Source organism: Musca autumnalis, unplaced genomic scaffold (assembly GCF_047663935.1).
Source record: "Musca autumnalis isolate F117 unplaced genomic scaffold, ASM4766393v1 scaffold_3, whole genome shotgun sequence".
Taxonomy (NCBI): domain Eukaryota; kingdom Metazoa; phylum Arthropoda; class Insecta; order Diptera; family Muscidae; genus Musca; species Musca autumnalis.
This window is the reverse complement of record NW_027411866.1, coordinates 150,705,098-150,730,872: the sequence shown is the minus strand read 5'-3', so window position 1 is coordinate 150,730,872 and position 25,775 is coordinate 150,705,098. Positions and strand designations below refer to the sequence as shown.

General features: G+C 37.8%; 1 protein-coding gene across 4 annotated transcripts in view; it reads right to left on the bottom strand.

The window, feature by feature from the left end:
• Rab3-GEF (Rab3 GDP-GTP exchange factor) overlaps nucleotides 1–25,775 on the bottom strand; it is a 271,271-nt gene that overhangs the window by 52,146 nt on the left and 193,350 nt on the right. For 2 of the 4 annotated variants that reach the window (XM_073974856.1, XM_073974858.1), the window contains exons 12-19: nucleotides 24,782–25,145; nucleotides 24,334–24,719; nucleotides 23,771–24,262; nucleotides 11,366–11,482; nucleotides 10,929–11,186; nucleotides 10,632–10,871; nucleotides 5,228–5,500; nucleotides 4,988–5,155 (exon numbers count right to left, since the gene is read on the bottom strand). In XM_073974856.1, the coding sequence (XP_073830957.1) occupies nucleotides 4,988–5,155; nucleotides 5,228–5,500; nucleotides 10,632–10,871; nucleotides 10,929–11,186; nucleotides 11,366–11,482; nucleotides 23,771–24,262; nucleotides 24,334–24,719; nucleotides 24,782–25,145 (2,298 nt within the window). Of the gene's footprint in view, nucleotides 1–4,214; nucleotides 5,156–5,227; nucleotides 5,501–10,631; nucleotides 10,872–10,928; nucleotides 11,187–11,365; nucleotides 11,483–23,770; nucleotides 24,263–24,333; nucleotides 24,720–24,781; nucleotides 25,146–25,775 lie in introns of those variants that run through there. The other 2 variants (XM_073974859.1, XM_073974857.1) reach the window with 2 other exon arrangements.

Genomic DNA, 25,775 nt, shown 5'->3' with positions numbered 1-25,775 from the left:
TGCTCTATATATTTAACCTACATCTCTATGGGGGTGGGTATTTTGGGTTGGTATTTTCTCAATAGTTTGTAGCACATCGAAATAATGTTCGTAAATCCACCTTTATGTATACCAAATTAAATGTCTCGATGGACTGAGTCGATCTGGCTATGCACGTGCGTACCTTTGTTCATCTAAACATTGCCACCTGGTCCCAATTTTGATCGGGTCGTCACGATGAGGGCCCCAGATGGAAATGGGACTCCCAGTGAGAAAGAAGCCTACTGATTTTGGTGATGGTCGGATAATATCAAGGAGCCGGAATGGGCAAAACATTTCATTTTATGCTAATATCTCATCTACACTTCTAAAAAAGGCATGCTAAAAACCCCTGTCTGTGAATGTAGAAAATCACACCTTTTCAAAGTGAAGTGAAGTGGCGCTCCTATTTTCCAATTTTTATACCCTCAGCATTTATGCTTTCATACGGGCAAAATGTTTCTTATCGAAGTAATGGCTTTAGACACACATACTTGATGTTTGGACGAAATCCGTTTCAGACAATTTGGAGTTGATTTAGTCATGTCCGTCTGTCTGTTTGGCTGGCTGGACCGCACGATAAATCTCGAACGGACCAACCGATTCGGTCTAAAATTTTGTACAAACTTAGTTTAAATTCGAAGATGGGTTATATCACACCTTCCGGTACCTTCCCCACAAAAGTTCGAAAATATTCGGAAAGTTTGTGCGCCCGGAACTCTAAAACGGAGTGACAAATTTTGTCCATACTTTGCACATCCTACAATTTCTAGCAGACCTAGATGAGGTTCCATTATGGACTCAATCGATCCACTCCTTCTGGCACCCCCAACACAAAATTTCGGAATAGTTCAGTTTAGGACCTGTTCTCGAAAAGCTTTGGTTGTTGTTGTACCATCTTGTATTCACTGCCCCCTATACGACAGTACAATTTTCATCAGGGACAAGTCCATACTTCCTGAAAAAATAGCCTGAAAATACAAAAAAAAAAAAAACCTATGGCACCCTGTGTAGTGATCGAAGCGCAAGATAACTCTCGAACTCTCGAAAATTTGGCGTTCGTAATATTTTGTCTAAACTAACTTTAAGTTCGAAGATAAGCCATATCGGTTCACTTCTTCAGGTACCTTCCCCACAAAAGATGAAAAATGTTCGGAAAAATTGTGCGCACGATAACTCTTGAAGAGTGTGACTGATTTGGCGCACGATAACTCTTGAAGGGAGTGACTGATTTGGTCCATACTTTACACAACCTAACATATATACCACATAAAGATCAGGTTCGAATATGGACTATATTTGTCCACTGCTTCGGGTACCTCCCACACAAAATTTCGGATAAATTCACTTTAAGATCTGTTCTCGAATCACTTTGATTCGATTATGGAAGCAACTTGTATTCGCGGCCTCACTTAATACAGCAAAACTTTTTTCAGATGCAAGTCCATACTTCCTGAGAAAATGGCCCGGAAGCTGTAAAAATCCCTATGGCACTATGCGTACGATAACTCTCGAGCGGATCAGCCGATCAGTTTGAAGTTTGGCACTATGGGTGCGCACCTTGCGTTACCTCCCCCACACACACAAATATTACAAAAAAGTCACTATAATAGTACGCGCTAAATCTGCTGAACGGAGCAACCGTCCAAACTTAATATCACTGTGCGACAACCAAAAAATGACAATGAAAACTGAGTAGATAATGACAGTAGAGCTAAAAATATGAGACACATGTATCGGCGTTTTTAAAGTTTACGCCGGAAAGTAACCAAAGTATGCGGGGCAAATTCCGCCCATTTCTAGTTTTTTTTTCGAAATATTCGATTTAAGATATCCTGAAAACCTCGCATTTTAGGTATATAGCGAGGGGGATATGGGGAATATTTCTGTTAAAAGTTATAACCCTCATGCGATTCAACAAAAGGGTCCTTTGGGTCCTTTTTTCGAAAATCTTTCAAAAACTCATTTAAAATATGTTCATATCAAATTCAAATATTCTACAAAATTATTCGTCATAAAATTTTACTATGGGTCTTAGGACACACCAAATCTGTAGATCCTATATAATCGCCAGGAATCTCTAAAAATTAAAAACACGTTTTAGGGTTAAAGTCGGACTTTATCTGAGATTCTTCAAAACTGTCCCACAAAACATATATTTAGAGAGATGACATCAAAGACAAAAATATTCTTCGTCAGATTTCACTATGGGTTACCAAAGAAATAAAATATCTATTTACATTATATATCATGAAAATATCAGCATCAATTTTGCTGCAAAAACATGAAAATATTTCCCAATTTCTTGATGAAAAATTTTTCCGTTTTTGAAATATTTGTGGTGAGAATATATTTGAAAAATATAGAAAACTCGGATCGGACTTTGTAAAATTGCGTACTTTTAGTACTCTTAACTTAAAAGTACGTTAGTTAGGATGAGCCATTGGTTGCTTATATTGTAGGTGAGAGGTCTACAGCTATGGTCCAGTGAAAATATATGTAAAATATAAATTTCACCAAAGCAGCAGTGACTCCCATCGTTGTATTATTTTGGACCACGCTAAATCGTGTATGTTAGAGCTCACATGACACCTAAATATATTTTCGCTGGCCACAACCTTCAAACTACCAGAAATCCGGAGGTACCGTTCTATGGGGGCTATATGAAGACGTAGACCTATACCGACAAATTTCAGGTGGAAAGTTTTTTACCCCCAAGGAAGACTTAATACCAAATTTCAGCCATTTCGGATGGATATTTGAGGCTACAACCTTCAAAATACCAGAGATCCGGAGGTACCGTTCAATTGGGGCTATATGAAGACGTAGAGCTATACCGAGAAATTCAGGTAGAAAGTTTTATACTCCCAAGGAAGACTTAATACCAAATTTCAGCCATTTCGGAGGGATATTGAGGCCACAACCTTCAAAATACCAGAGATCCCGAGGTACCGTTCTATGGGGGCTATATGAAGACGTGGACCTATACCGACAAATTTCTGGTGGAAAGTTTTATATCCCCAACGAAGACTAAATGCCAAATTTCAGTCATTTCGGTGGGATATTGAGGCCACAACCTTCAAAATACCGAAATACTTAAGCTACCGTTCTATGGGGGCTATATGAAGACGTGGAAGGTTTTATACCCCCAACGAAGACTTAATTCAAAATGTCAGCCACTAAAGTGTAATGTTGAGGCTACAACCTTCAAAATATCGGAAATCGGGAGGCACCGTTCTATGGGGGCTATATGAAGACGTAGACCTATGCGGACAAATTTCAGTTGTAAACGAAGACTTAATACCAAATTTCAGCCATTTCGCTGTGATATTTAGACCACAAATCCTTTTATATATTTTTGCATATGCTCATTTTTTGCAAATATGTAAAAATATGTCAAAATTTGCACGATATGTAAAATATACAAAAATGTCTGTGCCTAGTTCGTTTTACTTTGTGATAAAAAGAGTTTCTTTTCTCTCTAATCAGATTTTCTCTACGACCATCATAACCATATTCCATCCATATTTCTGGAGGAAAGTTTCGTAGCCGCAAAGAAGACTAAATATGTATTAAATTACAGCCATTTCTGTATGCAGCTTAATCCCTGAAAACCCCCGAAAATCGGGCGGTACCGTTCTATGGGGGCCACCCAAACCGTGGACCACAGCTGACACATTTCGGGGAAAAGTTTTGTAGGCCCAAAGAAGGCTCAATACCAATCTTCAACCATTTTTTTACAAAAATGATGAAATAAATCAATAAAACGAAAAATAAATATTTTTAACTTCTATACATATAGGGTAAGCGCGTACATTTTTGATATCAGAGGTCCTAATTACCCTAAAAAGTGTTTAGTTTTTAAAAAATTAATTAAAAGATTTATCTCGGGACGAAATTGGTTAAGAAGGTAATTTATTTTTTTTTTTGGGCCGGTCCATCGGCCACCAAGATCGTATGATATTACATACATTGAGGTTATGTAAATTCTAAAATTTATGCGGACAAACCCGCTTCGATTCAGGCCAGTCATTCTACAGTTACCAGTCGAAATACTCGAAAATTTGACTCAACGGATGGACCATCTGAGACGTAGTCGCGGCCAGCATTTCAAATGATAATAAACGTTCCTCATTTAATTTGAATTTTCTGTGGCTTTTCCCCTAAAAAGTTGGGAACCTCGAAAAGGATAATCCTTTATTTCTTTTTTGCTTCTTTTTGTAAATTTTGTGAATTATGAATGCTCTTAATATTGACATGAAGTTTTAATTTCTGTGTATTTTCCACAGTTTCAATACATAAACACCACATTCTCTTGCCCTAATAACAATCTAATTGAAAATTCTTAACAGTTAAACCTCTTATTATTCAATGAAAAAATAAATAAACAACAAAACACAAATTTGCATTGATTTGAATGAAAATGTAAATAACTTTGAAAATATGAAAGGTGACAACAAAACACGTTTATAAGAATTGGAAGAAAACGAGTTGAGAAGGTCCTTGCTTTGTCATTAACAATTGTATTACATTTTCTAACGGTGAAAATGTTTAATTTTTTGTTAAAAAACAGTAGAATTATCTGTTAAAAACATCAACTCATAAAAAAAACATAAATCTTAATTAATTAATAAAAACACGATAGTTATATTATTTTTTACAAATTGAGTAGACATGATGTTTTTAATAAAAAAAAATGATAAACTGAAAATTTCCAAGAAACACAAAACAACATAAAAATTTCACCTTCCCATTTAGGACGAGAACGAAGACAATGTTCATTAAAAAAGAAAAATAACTTGGATCTCTTTTTTAATTTTTTTAGTTTGAATTATTACAAGAAAAGGACTTAAAACAAAAACGAGAATTGATTTGATAAATACAAAAGCATATATGGAAGTTAAAAAAGAAATTCAAAGAATGGACAAAAATTCGAAATTATCAAAGAACTTATAGATCGGGGACTTACCTTGCTGTTGGCAAATAACAAACCAACACCTTCAAGGCACACTTGTAACAGGCCACCCTCGCCCGTATTCATATCTTGGACGGGAAATTCACCGCCCAATTCAGGAACATTGGTGGGTGTTCCACCACGTTCCATGGCTTCTTTAATACAATTGTACAATTCTTTGCACTGAAATTTAAAAAAGTGGTGTAACTCATAATCGTTTATTTTAATATATCATGTGTGGTATGGCTTACTCACCTTTCTTGTATAATATTTGTGCAATTGGGTTTGTCCCCCGTTACGTCTCCACAAACATAGAAGTTTTGTTTTTGGCGAATAGGTCATATTGACCAAACGTTCATACCACCATCTCTCGACAATTGTACCATCCACTGACCGCAAGACCAGACCATCATCGCGTACTTCCATAAATCGTAAAGGACCTGAGGCATCCACACCTTGATGTACGGTGAAACTTTGACGATGCAGTAATCTGGATCCCAAAGGTTTCAAGTCGATGTCATTGCCATTCTGAAAGAAAACAAAAAGTGTTTTTTTTTTTAATTTTTGGAGCAACAAAGAAACAAAGATATGATAAACGCGAAATTTTAAAGATCGAAAAAGGAAATTGATCGTGGGTTTTTAAAATTATTATTAAATACTATCAATAAAATCTTTGCATTTATCATCATGGATCGTATCACACTAGCAAAAGAGCCCGCTACAACACAAAAAATAATTACAAGATAATTCGACCAGATTATGAAAGAAGGCCGAAAAAAAGGAGACACGTGTATCGGCGTTTTGAAAGTTTACGTCGGGAAGTAACCTAAATAGGCGTGGCAAGTTCCGCCCATTTCTACAGGTTTTGAAATATTCGACATCAGATTCCTTGGAATCCTTGCATTTTATGTATAAAGTGTCTTTGGAAATATTACTGACAACAATGCGGGGTATCTTTCTATGAAAAAATTACCCTCATGCAAGTCACTAAACGGGTCTTTCTGGTCCTTTTTTTCGAAAACGTTTAAAAACTCCTTTAAAATGTGATCGAATCAGATCAGAATATTCTACAAAATTATTTGTCGTATAATTTTACTATAGGCCCCCGAATACACCAAAACTCTAAATCGTACCTAAACGCCTGGAATCTGCCAAAAGTAAAATCACGTTTTAGGGTTAATGTTGGACTTTATCTGAGTTTATTAAGTTTTGTCCCACAAAACTTCATTCTAGAAAGAACATGTCAAAGACAAAAATGTTCTCCATTAAATTTCACTATAAGTCGCCGAATAAATGAAATATGTATTTACAATATATATCAAGAAAAAATATGCATCAAATTTGCCAAAAAAAAAAAAACACCCAAATATTTTTTGAATAAATTCGTTTTGTTCTTTTTTCCAGTTGATGCATGAAAATAACATGAAATTTAGTTCTAGACGAAAGGTGTTAAAAGAAGAAATATTCCACACAAAATTTCATTGTAAGTTCTAGAACAAACTAGATATCTGAGTAAAATACTTTGTTAAGAACATGTCGTTACAAAATTAGATATTATAGGTAGAAATTATTTGTTAAACTTTTAGACTCTGAATTAAAATGTATTCCATACTGAGTCAAAATCTCCTAAAAAACCTCACTTTTTGGGGGTTGTGTCAAAAGAAGAAATGTTTCAAATCAAATTTCATTATGAGTCTCTGAACAAAAGAAATTTGTAACTATAATATTTAACATCTCCAGAAGCTTTGGCTTTTTATATATGATTTAGGACCATATTCTACCGTTTTTATTCACATTTTCGTTATCTGCGGTCACAAAATATATTTTATTGACGTTTTTTCATAATAAATTCTTTCAGAAGATTATGTGTGCTCGATCCAAACTGTTTCTGAAATATCTATGGTGAATATTTTATTCATAACCCAGATCGGACTTTGAAAAATTACGTATTTTAGTAACATAAACTAAAATAACGTCATCAGGATAAGTCATAGGTTCCTGTTATTGCATGTGAAAATGCGTGGATAGTCTACGGCTATTGCCCAGTGAATATATTCGACATACGAGTCCTAACATCCATCCATGGTTTTGGCATGGTCCTAAATACTCTAATGATGGCAGCTACACCTGTAGGCCTATTCTGTAACTTTTAACAACTATCGATATTGTTTAAATTTCTTTTGTTATTGTAACAAAAACAAAACAAACAAATGAAATTGTTGTAAAATAAACAATGAGTAAAGTTGTTAAAAAGTTACAGAATAGGCCCACAGCTCTGATAAAATTGACTGATTTGGAACATTTCTTCTTTTGACACAACACCCAAAAAGTGAGGTTTTTTAGGAGATTTTGACTCAGTATGGAATAAATTACAATGAAATTTTTGTGGGACAAAACTTAATAAACTCAGATAAAGTACAACATTAACCCTAAAACGTGATTTTACTTTTGGCAGATTCCTGGCGCTTGGGTACGATTTAGAGTTTTGGTGTATTCGGGGACCTATAGTAAAATTTTATGACAAATAATTTTGTAGAATATTTTGATCTGATACGATCACAGTTTAAAGGAATTTTTAAAAGTTTTTTAAAAAAGGAACCAAAAAGACCCATTTAGTGACTCGCATGAGGGTTAATTTTTTTAAATAAAAATATGAAAAGATACCCCGCGTTGTTAAAAATGCAAGGATTCCAAGGAATCTGATGTCGAATATTTCAAAACCTGTGGAAATGGGCGGAACTTGCTATGCCTATTTAGTTTACTTCCCGACGTAAACGTTCAAAACGCCGATACACGTGTCTTCTTTTTTCGGCCTCTTTCGTAGTCTGTGCGGGGTTTCTTGTAATTTTGAAAAAAGTTCGATTTTGTTATACAATTATAATTGTAACATCCTAGGACGATCAAAGTAGGTTGCTAAGTGTTGGCGCAATTTGTATTGTTCCCGGAAACTACGTTGTTGATCGGAAAATTGGTAACGTACTCTAAGACTTGGTAGGACCAAGGCCTCGAGTGTCTTTGCTACTGGCGAGAGAAGAGGGTTCGGTCTGTGGGATTTTGCCCTTACTCGCAACTTTCCTGAATTTAGGAAGCGAGCCATCCTGCTCATTTTCCAGGCTTCCGGAAATATGGTCACCTTGGTTCAATTAGTTGCTTCAACATAACCATGTTTTCGGTTTCCAAATGACTTCAACTTTACTTTAAAACTTCAGTACTGGGGAACTTTGGTGATTGATCTTCTGCTGGAACACTTCTAATGCGACGCGAAACTCGTCTTTTCGCCCAGGCGCAGCTCCGAGGATCGTTGTCCCTAACGTGGTTGGAAAGCAACATAACCTTGCAGATGAACCTGTGAATCAAGTTGATTGATCTTGGCCTGGACCAGAGAAACCTGCTCACCAAAGAGTCTCGTATAGGCCAATAACCCTTCAATCACCAGTGGCCAAGGCAATAGTTCTGCCAACCTTCGCTACGCATCTCTATTTAGACGATCACGGTTTCCTTGTTGGAAGAAGCATCATCACATAACAATAACAAGTGAAAGAGTATCAGTCGGCTTTGCCGACAGAGATATACCCTCAGCCTATGTATTTAGGGAATTTTTAAAATTTTGGGCGTATGAATCGACAAAAATGTGGATTAGGATTGAAGTTCAAAAGTACTGCGGAGGAGGTACTTAAAGGGATTGACCGACATAGTCCATTATGAAAGTGGATATTATTTTGCGAATCATATATTTTCGATAGATATCGCGCCCACTAGTCATTTCAGTGGGTCATCGTACAACTTTTGGACTAGTATTCTGAAAGCATGGACTTGTCCACGGAAAACATCGGTATACATTTCCAAAAGATCTTCGAGCAGACCCTAAACTGCACACAGACACAAATGTTGAATTTTGTGGGGGAGGTATCCTAAAGAAAGGACCGATATGGGCCATTTTAGAATTTAAACTAAATATGGACAAAATATTAGTATTTCCAATTGGTTGCCCCGTTCAAAAGATATCGTGCATACCATTTTAGTGACTTTTTTAAGAATTGGGGGAAGTACCGAAAGTTGTGGGCCGGCATTGCCCATCTTCGAACTGAAACTAATTTTGGACAAATTATGACGAAAGACAAATTTGGGATCAAATCTGTTTATCAGTTCGAGAGCTATCGTGCCCTCCAGCCAATGCATGTGGTGCCATAGGGGTGTTTTCTCAAGATGTATGCACTTCCCCCTGGAAAAAACTTTTACCATCGTAATTGAGGCAGCGAATGCAAGTTGCTTCAACAAAAAATCAAAGTGATTCGAGCGTAAGTCTTAAAGTGAACTTATCCGAAATTTTGTGGGGGAGGTAACCACAAGTACAAATATAGTCCATATTCGAACCTGATCTATATCTGGTAGATATATTAGGATGTGTATAGTATTGACCAAATCGGTCACTACCACCAAGAGTTATCTTGCGCACAATTGTTCCGAACATTTTTGAACTTTTGTGGGGGAGGTACCTGAAGGAGTGGACCGATATGGCTTATCTTCGAACTTAAACTTTGTTTGGACAATATATTACGAAAGCCAAATTTTGGACCGAATCGGAACGGTGTCATTGGTGTTTTTTGCAACTTTCAGGCTATTTTCGTAGGAAGTATGGACTCGCCCCAGATGAAACTTGTACCGTCGGGTGGAGGGCAGTGAATACAAGTTGTTACAACAAAAATCAAAACGATTCGAGAACAGGTCCTAAACTGAACTTTTCGGAAATTTTGTGTGGGAGGTATCCGAAGGAGTGGACCGATTGACTCCATATTGTCGTCTAAGCCTGGTTGAAATTTCACGATGTACAAGTTGGACCACAGCGGTTACTCCCTGCGAGAGTTATCGTGCGCACAATTTTTCCGAACATTTTCGAACTTTTGTGGGGGAGGTACCGAACTTAAACTAAGTTTGGTCAAAATATTACGAAAGCCAAATTTTGAACCGAATCGATTGATCCGTTCGAGATTTATCGTGCGCTACAGCCAGCCAACCAGACAGACGGACGGACATTGCAAAATCAACTCCAAATTGCCTGAAACGGATTTCGTCCAAACATATTTGGGGTCTAAACCATTATTTCGATGAGGCACATTTTGCCCGTTTGAAAGTGTAAAAACCACACAACCCTACCAAAGGTTTTCGGAAACTTCCACTTGAGGAGATGCTTGACAGACAATCTTAATTCTGGCTGACAGACAACCCAGTTTCGAATATAGAAGAATAAAGTCTCCCACAAAAAGAATAAAGAAATTATTTTTTTACATAAAAAGATACCCCGCATTGTTGTCAGTAATATTGCTAAAGACACTTTATACCTAAAATGCAAAGATTGCAAGCAATCTGATGACGAACATTTCAAAACCTGTAGAAATGGGCGGAACTTGCCACGCCTATTTAGGTTACTTCCCGACGTAAACTTTCACAACGCCGATTATTTTTTGTGTTGTACAGTGTTATTTTGGTTAACTTCCCCTTCTTTAAATAATGGGTTAGTAAGTTGATTTGTATGCAGTGGCGGCTGCCAAAAAGTACTATATTAACCCCTCGTTTCGTTATAAGAATTTTTGCAGGCTAGACACTGCGATACAATTTGAATAATGTTCTCTAATTCATTTACTTCGAATTTATAACTTACCAAATTATTTATTTGATCCACAACATTATGGACTTCCTGAGCATATACCAAGCCAATGTGGGATTTACCCAATAGTCGGCGAATTTTTCGACGTATTTCCTCCTTATTTACATTCAACATCACCAATATTGCTGTTAAGTTATAAAGCATGGTCGACAGCAGGCGATCTTCATCGTGCTCCAAACGTTTGCGCTCCGAATCGCTGAGGGCCTTATAACGTTCCATCATTTCAATGGGACCCTAAAATCGTTTTTTTATTATTTTGCTTATAAAATCTACATTTATATCAACACTTACCTGATCCATTCCAATCATATCACGTTCCTGGCTAACGGCATCCAAAAATGCATCTTCCCAAAATTGCATTTGATTCCATAAATTGGAACGGTCTTTACCCAATAGACCTTCAAATAAATACACCCTTGGACTATCGGGTGATGGTGACGATGAGGTATTTACCAAATGACCACCTGTATAGCGAAAGCCGGCACTTAAAGTCGATTTTCCAGTCCACATATTGCCAGAACTACGTTTGGAATCCTTTGAGGTTGTTGTCTAAAAATAGTTTACAAATCAATTATAGATTTTTTCATATAAACATCTCAAAAAAGGAAGACTTCAAATAGTGTGCAAAATCCAATGGGAATCAGCGTAGAGGGCAATTCTCTCACTCACTATCTCTTTGTGACATTCGTCACTTTCTCAAAACAATAAATCATCACTTCTTTACTTACATTTTCATATTCTGTATCTGAAACAGTTGAACGACAACTGGACGGCATGCGAACATTCAAACTACCCACAGGCAATAGGTCACTGACAACTGAAAGGGCACCCGTAGAACCAGCCGCCTATGAATGTTTTAAAGGGGGGAAGTTGGGAAATTGGGGTATTGAAATCGCATCATCATATTTAAACAAAAAAAGCACAGATATTGTATTCTTTCTAAACTAATGTTCTAAATTTTTTTATATAATGGAATAATGTTTATATTTTGAACATCTATTTTTACGGGTTTTCTGTGAAAAGCGTTTTTGAAAATATATTTGACTTAACATTAACATAATAATGATTGAACTATTTATGGGATATTTTTACGAGTACGATTTTAAATTAAAAGCTCTTTACAAGAACAACAACGATAACAATACATTCATGTTAATTAATGACTGCAAGATGGGGAGGGGGCGGGTTATGGAAATATATTTACAGATGAATGGCCTAAACTATTTCTCTTCATTGATTTTCATTAAACGCCGATCTGGTCTGCGTGAAAACAACTGCTGATATGACATTAAACACCGGCGAAATGTGATTTTGAGAGATGAGAAGTAACGCAATGAACATCTAAGTCGGAATAAATTAGTTTTGACTTATACACTACCGCTCACTTGAATAGAACCCCCCTGCAAAATTTTTTTCAACCTCCATTTTTTTCGAATTATACAAGATATGAAATTATTAAGTTTTATTACATTTTGCTTCATGTGTTTGGAGTAAACTTAGTCATTCATTTGCATTCAAATCCAATTTGTATAAGAATTATGCAAGGAAAACAAAATAAAGTAAAAAATTTAAGTAAAAAATTGGCTCATTTGAATAGAACCCCCCTTTAAAACTTGGGAATACAGAAAGATTGTAGAAGAATATCGATGCATATTTACTCTATATTGAAAACGAAGTACTTTCAGTAATATTCAGTAGAAGTATATCCCTCCTGATTAAGGATACACCCGTATATCCTGCTTTGGCAAGGATTCTTTAAATAATCGGGTGTAATGCCCAACAAAGCTTGCTTTTTTCATTCAACAAGTTTATTTTTTGAAGCGTGCTGTCTCCTTTAGTCGTATATTTTACGCATAAATCATTCCCATACATTTTAGAGAATATTTACCACTGTAGAATATGGCGGACCCGCAAGGATTTTCGCATTTCTTTTCAAAATTTGAAGTTGTTATGAATCGAAGTGTACAAAAGTTTATAAAATCGTGATGAAATTTCCACACGGGATATCCAAAAATGTTACTCACTACTGGATATGTCTGTTTCAGAACTCCTTTGTAAATTGTCGTGCGCATTTAGGGCGAAAGATATTGACGCCCAATGCTTGAGATTTCGTGTTATAACTGTCAAACTACACATGTAGAAGAAGTAAGGTATAATTTTAATCTTCAAGGAAACATATATTTTTGGGGAGACAGGCCTGGTTACTCCGCTTATTTCAGCCGGCTCACCTGAATATGTCCGTATTTCCCTTATAGGTGTATATAAATGATGTGTTTCTTAGAACCGATATATCTCAAGAATGGTTCCTTCTAGGAAAAAGTTATAAAACCAAACTTGTAGAGAATTTTTCTGTCTACAATATTTGCTCCATGCACTTTTTGAGTAGAAACACCGTTTGCAAGAAAAAAATTCGAAAACCTAAAAAATCCTAAAAAAAATTGACCTTTGACCCCGAATAAATTTTTATACCCTCAGCCTTTAGGCTAAAGAGGGTATATACACTTTGATACGTTGAAAATGTGCCTCATCGAAATAATGGTTTTAGACCCCAAGTATGTTTGGACGAAATGTGTTTCAGACAATTTGGAGTCGATCTAGCCATGTCCGTCCGTCTGTCTGTCTGTCTGTTTGTCCTGCTGGCTGGAGCGCACGATAACTCTCGTACGGATGAACCGATTTGGTTCAAATTTTGGCATTCGTAATACTTTGCCCATACTTAGTTTAAGTTCGAAGATGAGCTATATCGGTCCACTCTTTCCGGTACCTCCCCCACAAAAGTTCAAAAATGTTCGGAAAATTTGTGCGCACGATAACTCTTGAAGGGAGTAACCAATTTGGCCCATACTTTGTACATCGTGAAATTTCTACCAGACTTAGATGATGTTCCAATATGGACTCAATCCGTCCACTCCTCCCACACAAAATTTCGGAAAAGTTCAGTTTAGGACCTGCTCTCGAATCGCTTTGATTTTTGTTGTAACAACTTGTATTCACTGCCCCCCATACGAGGTACAAGTTTCATCAGGGGCAAGTCCATACTTCCTGAGCAAATAGCCTGAAAGGTGCAAAAAACCCCTATGACACCGTGTGTAGTGGTTGGAGCGCAATATAAAGCTCGAACGGATCTGCCAATTCGGTCCAAAATTTGGCCTTCGTAATATTTTGTCCAAACATTGTTTAAGTTCGAAGATAAACCATATCGGTCCATTCCTTCAGGTACCTCCCCCAAAAAAGTTGAAAAATGTTTGGAAAAATTGTGCGCACGATAACTCTGGATTGGAGTGAGCGATTTGGTCCATACTTTACATATCCTAATATATTTACCAGATACAGATCAGGTTCGAGTATGGACTATATTTGTTTGTTCAGTCGTTCGGGTACCTCCCACACAACATTTTGGATAAATTCACTTTAAGACCTGTTCTCGAATCACTTTGATTTTTGTTGACGCATCTTGCATTCTCTGTCACAATTACGACAGTAAACGTTTTTTCATGGGTAGATCCCTACTTCTATGGCACCATATGTAGTGGCTGTAGAGCTCGAACCGAATACTGCGTTCGTCCATACTTTGGATATCGTAATATTTCTTCGAATATTAGATGAAATTCGATGGTAGTGCTTATAGGTCCACTGCTTCCGGTACCTCTCCCACAAATGTTTGAAAATATTTGCTAAAATGATAAGCGCAATATCTCACAAACGTAGCAACCGATTTGGTCCAAATTTTTGATCTCGAAATTATTTGTCCAAGCTTAGTTTATGTTCAAATTTGGGACCTATCGGACCAATACTTGGGGTACTACTCATACAAATGTTCAAAACATTTTTGTAGTTGAGGGTCTGTTCGAGGATCCTTTGGACATTATTGCTGAAGGTTTCCCTAGTGGCCCGATATTATGCTTTTGGTAGGCTAGTATGGTACAAAAGCCCTATCTATCGATATTCCCCGCAATTTTTTTAGCTTAAATCCAATCCACATTTCTGTCGGTTCATACGCCCATGCATTTCATTTTTTTGGAAAAAAAAAGTATTTCAATCCACACAGGCTGAGGTTATATCTCTGTCGGCAAAGCCGACCGATACTTTTTTACTTGTTTTTGCACACATCGGATTGATGGGGACTTTTAGGACATTGCTTCTAAGGGCAAACGCTAGCTCTCCACCAAAATTCAGTTATGTTGGAATTTTTGCTATTTCAATGTCTATTTTGACTAAAAGAAGAAGATTGCAATTTAACATGATGATCAGATAACACTGTGCAACAAAATTCAATTTTTTTTCAAAATGATGGGAAATACGGATTGCATTATGAAAGTAGAGCTAAAAATATGAGACAAGTGTATCGGCGATTTTAAAGTTTACGTCGGTAAGTAACCAAAATAATCGGGGCAAGTTCCGCACATTTTTAATTTTTTCGAAATATTCAAGTTAAGATATCTTGGAATTCTTGCATTTTAGGTATATAGTGTCTTTGGTAACTTTACTTAGGAGTGTGTGGAAAATATTTTTGTTAAAAATTTTAACCCTCATGTGGTACATCAAAGGGTTCTTTTTTGTCCTTTTTCGAAAATCTTTAAAAAAATCCTTAAAAATATTCTACAAAATTGTTCGTCATAAAATTTTACTATAGGTCTCAGAATACACCAAATCTGTAACTCTTGTCTAATCGCCAGGAATCTCTAAAAATGAAAACACGTTTTAGGGTTAAAGTCGGACTTCATCTGAGTTTATTCAAAATTGTCCCACAAAACATAATTGTAGAGAGATGATGTCAGAGACAAAACTATACCTCGTAAAATTTCACTATGGGTCACGAAAGAAATGAAATGTCTATTTACATTTTAAAGCATGAAAATATCAGTATCAAGTTTGCTGAAAAAACATGAAAATACATATAGTATGACACCTATATTGCACTGGACCACACCCTCCTTAGTAAAGTTGCCAAAGACACTTTATATCTAAAATGCATGGATACCAAGATATCATAGCTCGAATATTTAAAAAAAAATAAAAATGGGCGGAACTTGCCCCGTCTATTTTGGTTACTTTCCGACGTAAACTTTAAAAACGCCGACACACGTGTCTCATATTTGTAGCTCTACATTCCTAATCTACTCGATTTTCCTTGTCATTTTTTTCTTGTTGTCGTACAGTGTAATATTTAGCGAGTGAAATGGATCAAACGTTTTGTGTGAAAATTGGTTAAATTGACTATATCTTTATTCCTGGAAGATATGTTCCAAACTCGTAAATTATCGCAGTTATATTTTAATACTGACTAATTTTTGCACGAAGTAAGAGTTTTGAAAAAATATCGGGTGGCAAGGTGAAATTGACAATTGGGGGAAAATATTCAAATTTATTTTTGGTCCAAATTTGAAATTCTGCGGCATATTCCAACAATTGACGAACACGAAACTTGAAAACCAACTATTGAGTTCTGCTTTAATGCAAATTATTTCAATAATAAATGATGCAGCAATATCAATTAATTATATCAATAATATAACGCGCGACGCGACAATCATATAAAATAAAATATAAAATAAACTCCGTGGAAAACAGTGCTCAGAGGAAGTGATGTAGCGTAACACAAGGTCGGTGCTGTCCTCTTTTACTTGTTTTTGAGATAAGTCCTTATTTATATTAGGCAATTTTCCTTGCGGCAATTGTCAGTTTGATGGAAAGAGAGCTGAGGCATATGGTAACCCTTTTCCTCTCAACACCCTCTCTCACCAACAAATATACAATAGCCGCAAGTAAACTCGCCGAATGTAAATTGAGACTAACATACCTTCAGTCAAATCAAATAAAAAGTTTTTTTAGAGAATATTTCGACCTTCTAGAACATTTCGACTTTCTATGTGACCAACATCATCGGGTCCAAATATGTTTGGAAGAAATCCGTTTCAGACAATTTGGAGTCAATTTAGCCCTGTCCGTCGTTTAAAATTCGTATTAATTTGTTCTCTCCTTCAAATACCTCCCTACCAAATTAAGAAATCTTGGCTAAAATATTGCGCACGATATTTCTCAAAGGAAGTAACCAATTTGGTCTAAATTTTGTACATCGTTCTTACTGAATAGTTCAGTTTCGAAGTGCCGTCTTCCACTTTTTCACAGCGCCGAAGTCTTGGCCTTCCATTTCTGACTGTACCGCCATGCGGCCCGTATTCACGACATGTCATAGCCAACACATACGTTAAGCTATGCTGATGTAATTGTATAGCCGATACAGCTCGTGGTTCATACGACGTCGATACATACCGACAAAGCATTTTGGCCCTTAGTTCTATCGAGGAATTTTTCTCTCAAACACATCAAGCACTGACTTATCTGCTTGCGCAAGTACCCAGGCTTCGGAACTGTATATTAGCATGGGTAGTATCAGTGTTTAACAGATTCTGCCTCGTCCTTCTTAAAGGTATCGGTTACTTTTTTATTGATCGACCCATCATGTCAATGTCGTCAGCATAAGCAAGTAACTTGTGGCTGTTGGTGTACATTGTGCCACTTCTTTTGACGTTTAACAGAGGACCTGGTATCAGTTTAAGTCATCTTACAAAGCCGAATGAACTTTACGAAGATCGAAGGCAGCTCTATAATCGACAAAAAGATGGTACCTGGTTTGCATCTATTGGGTCTTTTCCAGGATTTTTCGCAGGGTAAATACCTGGTCAATGACGGATTTGTCAGGTCTAAAGCCGAATTAGTATGACCTAATTATTTCATTGACCATCGACTTTAGTCGTTCGCACAAGATCCCTGACACTATCTTATAAGCAATAGGTATCAGCCTTATGACCCAATAGTTAGATCACACACATCTCCTTTCTTGTGGACGGAACACAGTATGTTCTGGTCCCAATCGTCGGGTACGCGTACTTCCTGCCTGATGCATACACTTGATCAGCGTGTCGCTTACGGTTTTGAGCAGCTTCAGTCGGTTGATTTCTGTCTTCACTTCATCTTGGCCGGGCGGTATACACACAATACCATCTTCTTGGATTGGATCTGGGTTATCTTCGTTGTCTTTGCTTGTATTGGATACAACAGTTCCATATCCCGAGCACACTATCTGTATCAGTTACCAAATTACCTTGTTGGTTTCTACAGTAGCCTTGCTCGTCTCTATAGATTACAGCCATCAGTTTGATGTTTAACACCTTGGTAGATTTTTTGATTTCATTCTAGCTCCTGTACATCTCGATTTTTTTCACATTTCCGCTTATCCATTGCATTATTTTCCTTTTTTCCGATACCTCTCTCGCACGCTACGCGTTGTTACCGATTGTCGAATGGCCCTATATGCCGCATTATTCTCTTCGGCAGCACCATGACACTCCTGGTCATATCGTGTGTACCTTGGTGCAGGTCTCTGGTACCCAAGTATTGATATTGTGGTGTTTTGGATAGGTAATCATTTGCCACAATGCTGATATGATATCAGAACGAGGAGCGCTATTAAGCATTTGGTCATGTTGAGTGGAATATTCTAAGGTTATCTGTTGTGATTGCAGCTTATCGATTTCCAACTTCCGTGGTGTGCCTGTTCGTACATATTTTATTTGCTACTTTTAATCGGACCCATATTTTTGCTGCAACAAGATAGTTATCCGAGTCGATGTTTGCTCCTCGGAACGATTGCACATTCAACACGCTCGATTAATGTCTTCCTTCTATCACAACGTGAACAATTTGGTTGCTGATTTTTTGATCTGATGACAGCTAGTTGCCCTTATGAATGTCATGATGTTTAGATCCGGTGCTACTAACTGCCATGTTTTTTACCGCTGTGAAGTCTATGAACCTCATTCTGTTGTCAGATGTTTTATAGTGGAGACTGAATTTCCCGACTGTTGGACCCAAGCTATTCTCCTTTCCAATTACTTTTGAAGTACTTCTGTCAGTGCGTAAACTGCACCTTCTCTATAAAGATTGTGAACATTCCTGGTGCAGATTCGCAGAGTGCTTTGTTTTTTTCCTTTGCTTTGTTTTTTTTTCATAGTATGCTGCTTTTTGGAGAGCCCAACGCTCTCCTTAGGCCATATAGCTCGATTAATTAAATTAATTAAAAACAAGTTAAAAAGCTTTAAGTTCGGCCGGGCCGAACTTTTTAAACCCTCCACCACAAAATACTCTGAGCTAATATGGAATTATTAGTTTTCTTTCTGTTGCGAAAGTACCTATGCACACAATTTTAGCTGGAGAAGTCACTTGACCACTAGCAACCCTAAGTGCCAAATTAAAGCCAATTCGGCCGGAACGTGTAGCTAAAAACTTCAAAATACCGGAAATCGGACGGTACCGCTATATGGGGGCTACAAGAAAACGTGGACCTATGCCAATAATTTATGGTGGTGAAGTTTCTTGGTCACTGGAAACCCTAAATGTCAAATTATAGCTAATTCGGTCTGAAACGTCAAAATATCTGAAATCGGGCGGTACCGTTATATGGGGGCTATACCAAACCGTGGACCGATAAAGCTCATCTTCGAACTTGATCTAAGTTCATACCAAAAACACATGTGTACGAAATTTCAGTCCTGTAGCTCATGGTGGAGAAATTTCTTGATGACTAAAAACCCTAAATGCCAAAGTATAGCGAATTCGACCAGATCACGTACCTAAAAACTTCAAAATATCGGAAATCGGGCGGTACTATATGGGGGCTATAAGAAAACGTGGACCTATGTCCATAATTTTTGGTGGAAAAGTTTCTTGCTCACTGGGAACCCTAAATGTCAAATTATAGCTAATTCACTCTGAAAACGTCAAAATATCTGAAATCGGGCGGTACCGTTATATGGGGGCTATACCAAACCGTGGACCGATATAGCTCATCTTCGAACTTGATCTAAGTTCATACCAAAACACATGTGTACGAAATTTCAGTCCTGTAGCTCAACTCATTCGGAAGATAGCGTGATTACAGTATACGGACAGACGGACGGACAGGGCTAAACCTTAGAATTTTACGCTGATCAAGAATATATATACTTTATACGGTCGCAAATGATTATTTCGATGAGTTACAAACGGAACGACAAACTTAATATACCCAGCAAAAAGTTTGCCTCCAAAGAGGCAGTTAAATGATATGTACAAGTGATCTGGAAGTGCATCAAATTATGCGTTTTCACTCATGATTTTTACAAGAGCGTGACTACGGAAAGAGGCACTCCATTGCACTGCATTTTAACTGACGCTCTGGCACTGCATTTTAACTGACCCTTTGGCATTGCATTTTAACTAACCCTTTGATGTAGAATAGGAGGCAGTCCAAAGCACGTGTTTTGATACAGGCATTCTGCGGAAATTGTGCAAGCCATTACAAAATATGCCAGAACAAATAAAATGCATTTATTATTTGTGTAAAACAAAAATATTAGCAACTTTATTACATTAACACAAATTATGAAAATTCTCCATTGAATTCAATCGCAAACATGCGTGTTTCCTCCGCTTGCATTTGTTCCAAGCTGAACTGTTTTTGCTTCATTTGCTAAATGGGTTGTCTTCCCATCACCAGTTAAGATTTCGGTCACGTACTCCAACAGCACTCCATTCGGAAATTTTCTTCTCGTGAGTTGCCGGAAAAATGTTCACAAATTAAATATTATTTAAATATTAAATATTATTTAGTTTGTATTAACAAATGTTTGGAAATGTTAACACGCTTATCTCTTTTTGGAAAATGTATGCCGCTGCCTGTAGAGATGTATAATCTGATTTATGTACATGTAGGGATCTCTAACAACTGCTAATAAAATGTAGCGAACGGAGTGCTTTTTTCACGACTCCGTTTGGACTGCATCCGGATGCTGTTCAATTGTGAGGAATTGGAGTGTCTTTTGCACGACTCCGTTGAACTGCATCCGGATGTTGTTAAAATGTGACAAGTGGATGTTATTCTTTGTATTGCATCCAAATGCGGTTAAAATGTGAGGACTGGAGTGCCTTTTTCACGACTCCAGTTGAACTGCATCAAAACATGCCGTGACAGAACTTGTCCACATTGCACTACTTCCAATTTATTTTGCTGGGTACCCTCCATATTATGGTGGAGGGTATAAAAAACAAGTTTTTAACATTCATACGTGTGAACGCGCGGCACATGTTAGCGCACTATCTTTAACGGTTACTAATGCCAGCTCCCCAGGTAATACCACAGGAAGGTCAGTAACCACTTGAGATGAATGAGCGACCAAATCCGAAACTTAAACGCACTGGAAAGGGCCCCGTAAGTTAATCTCCATGATAAACAACGTTGTGTATCGCATTCGGCGAAATGTCATTCCCAGATCAAAGATGATAGTGGCATATTGAAAAAAGTTGGCCATCTATGGAACGGGAAATGTGCCTATGCGGGACGAACAGCTTTAAATTTGATTTTCGCTTAGTCACTGTTTCCCATGTTTAGTTTGCTATTGTTTTTGTTGAATTTACCTTTCCTTTGCTCAATCTTGTTGTGAATTCATTCATTATTGGCCCATCGACTCTCTCGTATTTATTACCTCTGTCCCATGTGTTATTTACATTCATTCATTTGTTTGTGTGCGTATGTGTATTTGCGCACATTGCAGAATATCTTAGATCGAGGATTCCAGAAAAATCAGTGATTCAGTGAGCAAGTAAGGTGACGCACGGTATTATAGCTGCCATGACATAAAGCATGAGTTTGGTTGCGTAGTTGGTCGGAGGTTAAAACATCTGGTCTCCAGCTTCACCCGAGTGAATGAAAGACTCGCTGCGATTCGATTAAAAGCAAAATTCTTCAACATCAGCTTTATTTGCGCTCATGCTCCCACTGTAGACAAGGACGAACAGACCGAAGATATATTTTGCGAGCGCTTAGAAAAAACTTGTTACCGTTGCCCTGCCCATGACACTAAAATTATACTAGCGATTTTAATGCCAAAATTGGAAAGGAGAATAACTTTGGCCCAACAGTCGGGAATATCAGTCTCCGCAGTGAAACATCTGACAATGGTATGAGGCTGATAGACTTTGCAGCTGCAAGAAACATGGTAGTTGGCAGTACCAGATTTAATCATCTCGATATTCATAAGAGCACCTGGCTGTCTCCAGATAAAAGAACAAGTAATCAAATTGATCATGTTGTGATAGATGGAAGACATTCATCGAGCGTGTTGGATGTACGATCGCTCCGAGGCGCAAACATTGATTCGGACCACTACCTTGTTGCAGCAAAGATACATACCAGATTAAACGTAGCAAACAAAGTGCGAACAGACACAACACGGAAGTTGGACATCGGTAAGCTGCAATCACAACAGATAGCCACAGCATATTCCACTCAACTAGCCCAACTGCTTAATCAAAGCACTCCTCGTCCCGATAACATATCAGGACAATGGCAAAACATTGCCCACTCCATGCAAACATCCGCAAAATCAGTGATTGGATACCAGAGACCTCCACCAAGGAATACATGGTATGACCAGGAGTGTCATGCTGCTACCGAAGAGAAAAATGCGGCATATAGGGCTACTTTACAATACAGGAGACAGAATGAAGTCCGAAAATTCTACCAAAGAGTGAAACATCAAACTGATGGCTTTGGAACTAGCACATCCTCCTGTAGAGACCAGGAAGGTAATCTGGTAACTGATACAGATAGTGTGCTAAGGATATGGAAAGAGCATTTTTCCAAACAGTTGGTATCCAATAGTAGCGAAGTCGACGAAGATACCACTGATCCAATCCCAGAAGATGGTATTGAATGTATACCACCCGGCCAAGATGAGGTAAAGACAGCAATAAACCGGCTGAAGAATAATAAGGCAGCAGGAGCTGATGGCCTACCAGCCGAGATGTTTAAAACCGGAGGCAACGCGCTGATAAGGTGTATTCATCAGCTAGTTAGCACCATCTGGCAGGAAGAACGTCCCCGTCCACAAGAAAGTAGATAAGACTGTATGCTCTAACTATAGGCGCATAAGTCTACCCCCTATTGTCAGTCTACCCCCTATTGTCACTTGGTGGTTCCTAAACTTTGAGGTAGTAAAAGACTTCGTATACCTCGGCACCGCCGTAAACACAACAAACGACATCATTTGTGAAATAAAAAGAATTGTATTGGAAAACAGATGCTACTTTGGCTTAAGTAAGCACTTTAAAACAAAGCCACAACTCGTCAAACAAAAAAAAAACGCTTTACAAAACACTGATACTACCGGTGCTGATGTATGGTTCCGAAGCCTGGGTACTTGCACAAGCAGATATGGCAGTGCTTGGCGTGTTTGAGAGAAAAATTCTTCGAAAGATCTACGGACCGATCTGCGTTGACGGTGAATATCGACGTCGTATGAACCACGAGCTGTATCTGCTATACAACGACATCAATATTGTTAAACGTATCGAGATGCAGCGATTGCGTTGGCTATGCCATATAATAAGAATGAGAGATGATGAACCCGCTAAAAAGCGCATAAACTCAAGCCACATGGCGGTGCAAGCAGAATTGGTAGGCCAAAGAATAGATGGCGGAAACAAGTGGATGAAGAGATGACAAGGCGCGGTATTTCAAAAAGCGAAGCACAGTCTATGGAACAAATGTTCTGTAATGGGCCAGCTAAGTAAGTAAGTAATAAAACAGACCACGAGCTTTAACCGTCGTGTTTGAATAGGTGAAGTAACGTTAAAAAAACATTGTTGAATCGTAATCTAATGTTTTTGCGGTGTTTCTGTTCTCAATAGTCATATACTCATACATACTCAAAACAAAATCGATAAGATCAAATTAATCACAATGTAATCAGTATACGAAATAGAGTCAATAATTTGTTTATGGATTTGCGATGTGTCTTAGTAGTCCTTTTTATTTACTTTTGGAATGCACCACAAATCAAAAACCAGCCATCGCAAGCCTGCCGCTTGTATAGACCGATGTATTTTCACATATAATTTTTCAAATACCACTAATGGTGCTGGTTTAAAACATATTACTATAGTTCCTCACGAACTTCTCATCATCTCAAAATCACGGCGACACGATGCAAAAACTATAATACAATTTTCATGGGATACTTTTTTGATGTGTGCAGCATTGAATTACGAACATAAACACAAAACAAAAAACCATTCAACACATTTCTACTTACATCCGAATCGAATGAGGTCAGTTTACTCAATAAGGCTGTACGCTTTTGAGCCAGCATATCTTTAAACATTTCCGTAGTTGATTGGCCATCTTGACTATCGGCAGTCGAAAGTCGACGATTATGTCCCATATTTCCACCACCCATGCCATGCATAGTTGGACCAGAACGATCTGTATGCGTGGAACTTTTACGCGATTCCTGAGGTGAAGCCCACTCACTGCCCAAACCGGAGTGGGAACCATTTGGACTTGATGGAGAACGAAGATTTTCCCGACTACCCATTGGACTGGTGGCATGACTAGAAAGTAAACTTGATGACATGTCACTGGCATCATTCAGTTCTTTGGTCCAATAGTGGGTATGGGCAATTTCCATCATTTGAAAAACCGAAGCCGTGCCACCCAAACCAAAATTAGAAAAGGTAACCTCAAGTCCAGAGGTAACGGCTTGTAGGCATTTCAGCATGCCCTTCCAAACGGGTTTGGAGATGCACTAAAGGTAAAAAATTCAGATGAATATTTATTAACCATGTGGTGACTAATGTAGTGCTGCTAATGACTTACCATATCATCTATGTGATCATCGGGTGCAATTTTCTTATCCAAAGTCTTGTTGAGCTTACTCAGAACAAATGTACGATAGGATTCATCTTCCATTAGTTTCTTGAAACGATTCATTTTCAGCCAACCAATGCCCTCACCGGCCAAAACCTGCGTAGTCATATCCTTGAGGAAGGCCTGATTTTCAGCATTGCTATGGGATCTTTCCTGATTTTGCTGCCTTGTTATTTCTTCTTGGGTCTTGTGGGGTCCAGAATGTTTTATCAAAGGTGTGCGTTCTACCAAACCTTTACGTCCTGGAAAGGGATCAAAACCTAGGCCACTTTTGGACTTGGGTCCCATGGTTTGTTGATGATACTGTTGCTGTTGTTGAGGCTTTTGTTGATTTTCTGCAAGTAATTTTTTGTTAATGTTTTTGTTGTTTATTGTGGTCCTGATCTAAAACACTTACTTTTGCCTCCAAACATTCCCGAAAACATTGTACTGGTCGATGAAGCCAAGCCATTAAAGTCCGTACCAATGTTGGAGAAGAAATTACTGCCGCCACTTGGAGAATTTGTCATTTGTTTTTGTGTAGCCACTTGATGCCCACCTGAGGAAGATGTACCCTGTGCTGCTCCAGTTTTTTCATCTATTTTTATTAGACCCTTTTTGCTGGCAGCCTCCTTAGCGGTTTTGGTTAAATCCCCTATTGTCGACTTGCTGACGTAGCTTAAATCCTCAAAAGTATTCTTGCTTACTCCTGCCGCCTGTTTTGATACTTCCAAAGCCTGTTTCGAGGCTTCTCCAGCTGCCTTTTTGGCATGCAACGTAAACTGTGGGAATGAAAGTAATGTATTTCATTATACTGATTGACTTATTCTTTGCACAGGATCTAGACATTCCAATCTACGTTTCGAGTAGTGCTTTGAGGTGAATTTAATTTGTATTTGTAAAAAAAGATGTGGAGGGGAAGTTGGCATATGTGCTGTGTGATTCATAATTTCTTGCGGGAGGAGCGTGTGTAAAAGTACTTTCTTGCTTAATAATTTATGATATGGATTTTTCTTAATCGGAAACACCTCTCGATTGAGAATTTCTTTGGTATTTCTAACAAAAACAAAATTCAGCTCTGTTTCATTAATAGAGTACTCGATTAACAGAATTAGATTAACTAAATGGTACTACGGAAAACATGACGGGTATCAACCCTTATTAGAGTTGGGCAATCTAGTTCCCAATCCTTCCAAATAGTTCCGGCGCCAATGCAATGTTTGTTTTTCTGTCCTTCTAAATACTTCCCAGACTGATAATATAATAAAAATAATTTTCATATTTCTGATCTTCGGAGATGATACTAAAAATTTCGTTTTCGGTGGAGGAAATACGTAGTTCCGGTACTACCCCTATATATAGTTCTGTTCTTTTACTTTTTTAATGGTAAAAGTGGTAAAAGAGAAAACTGT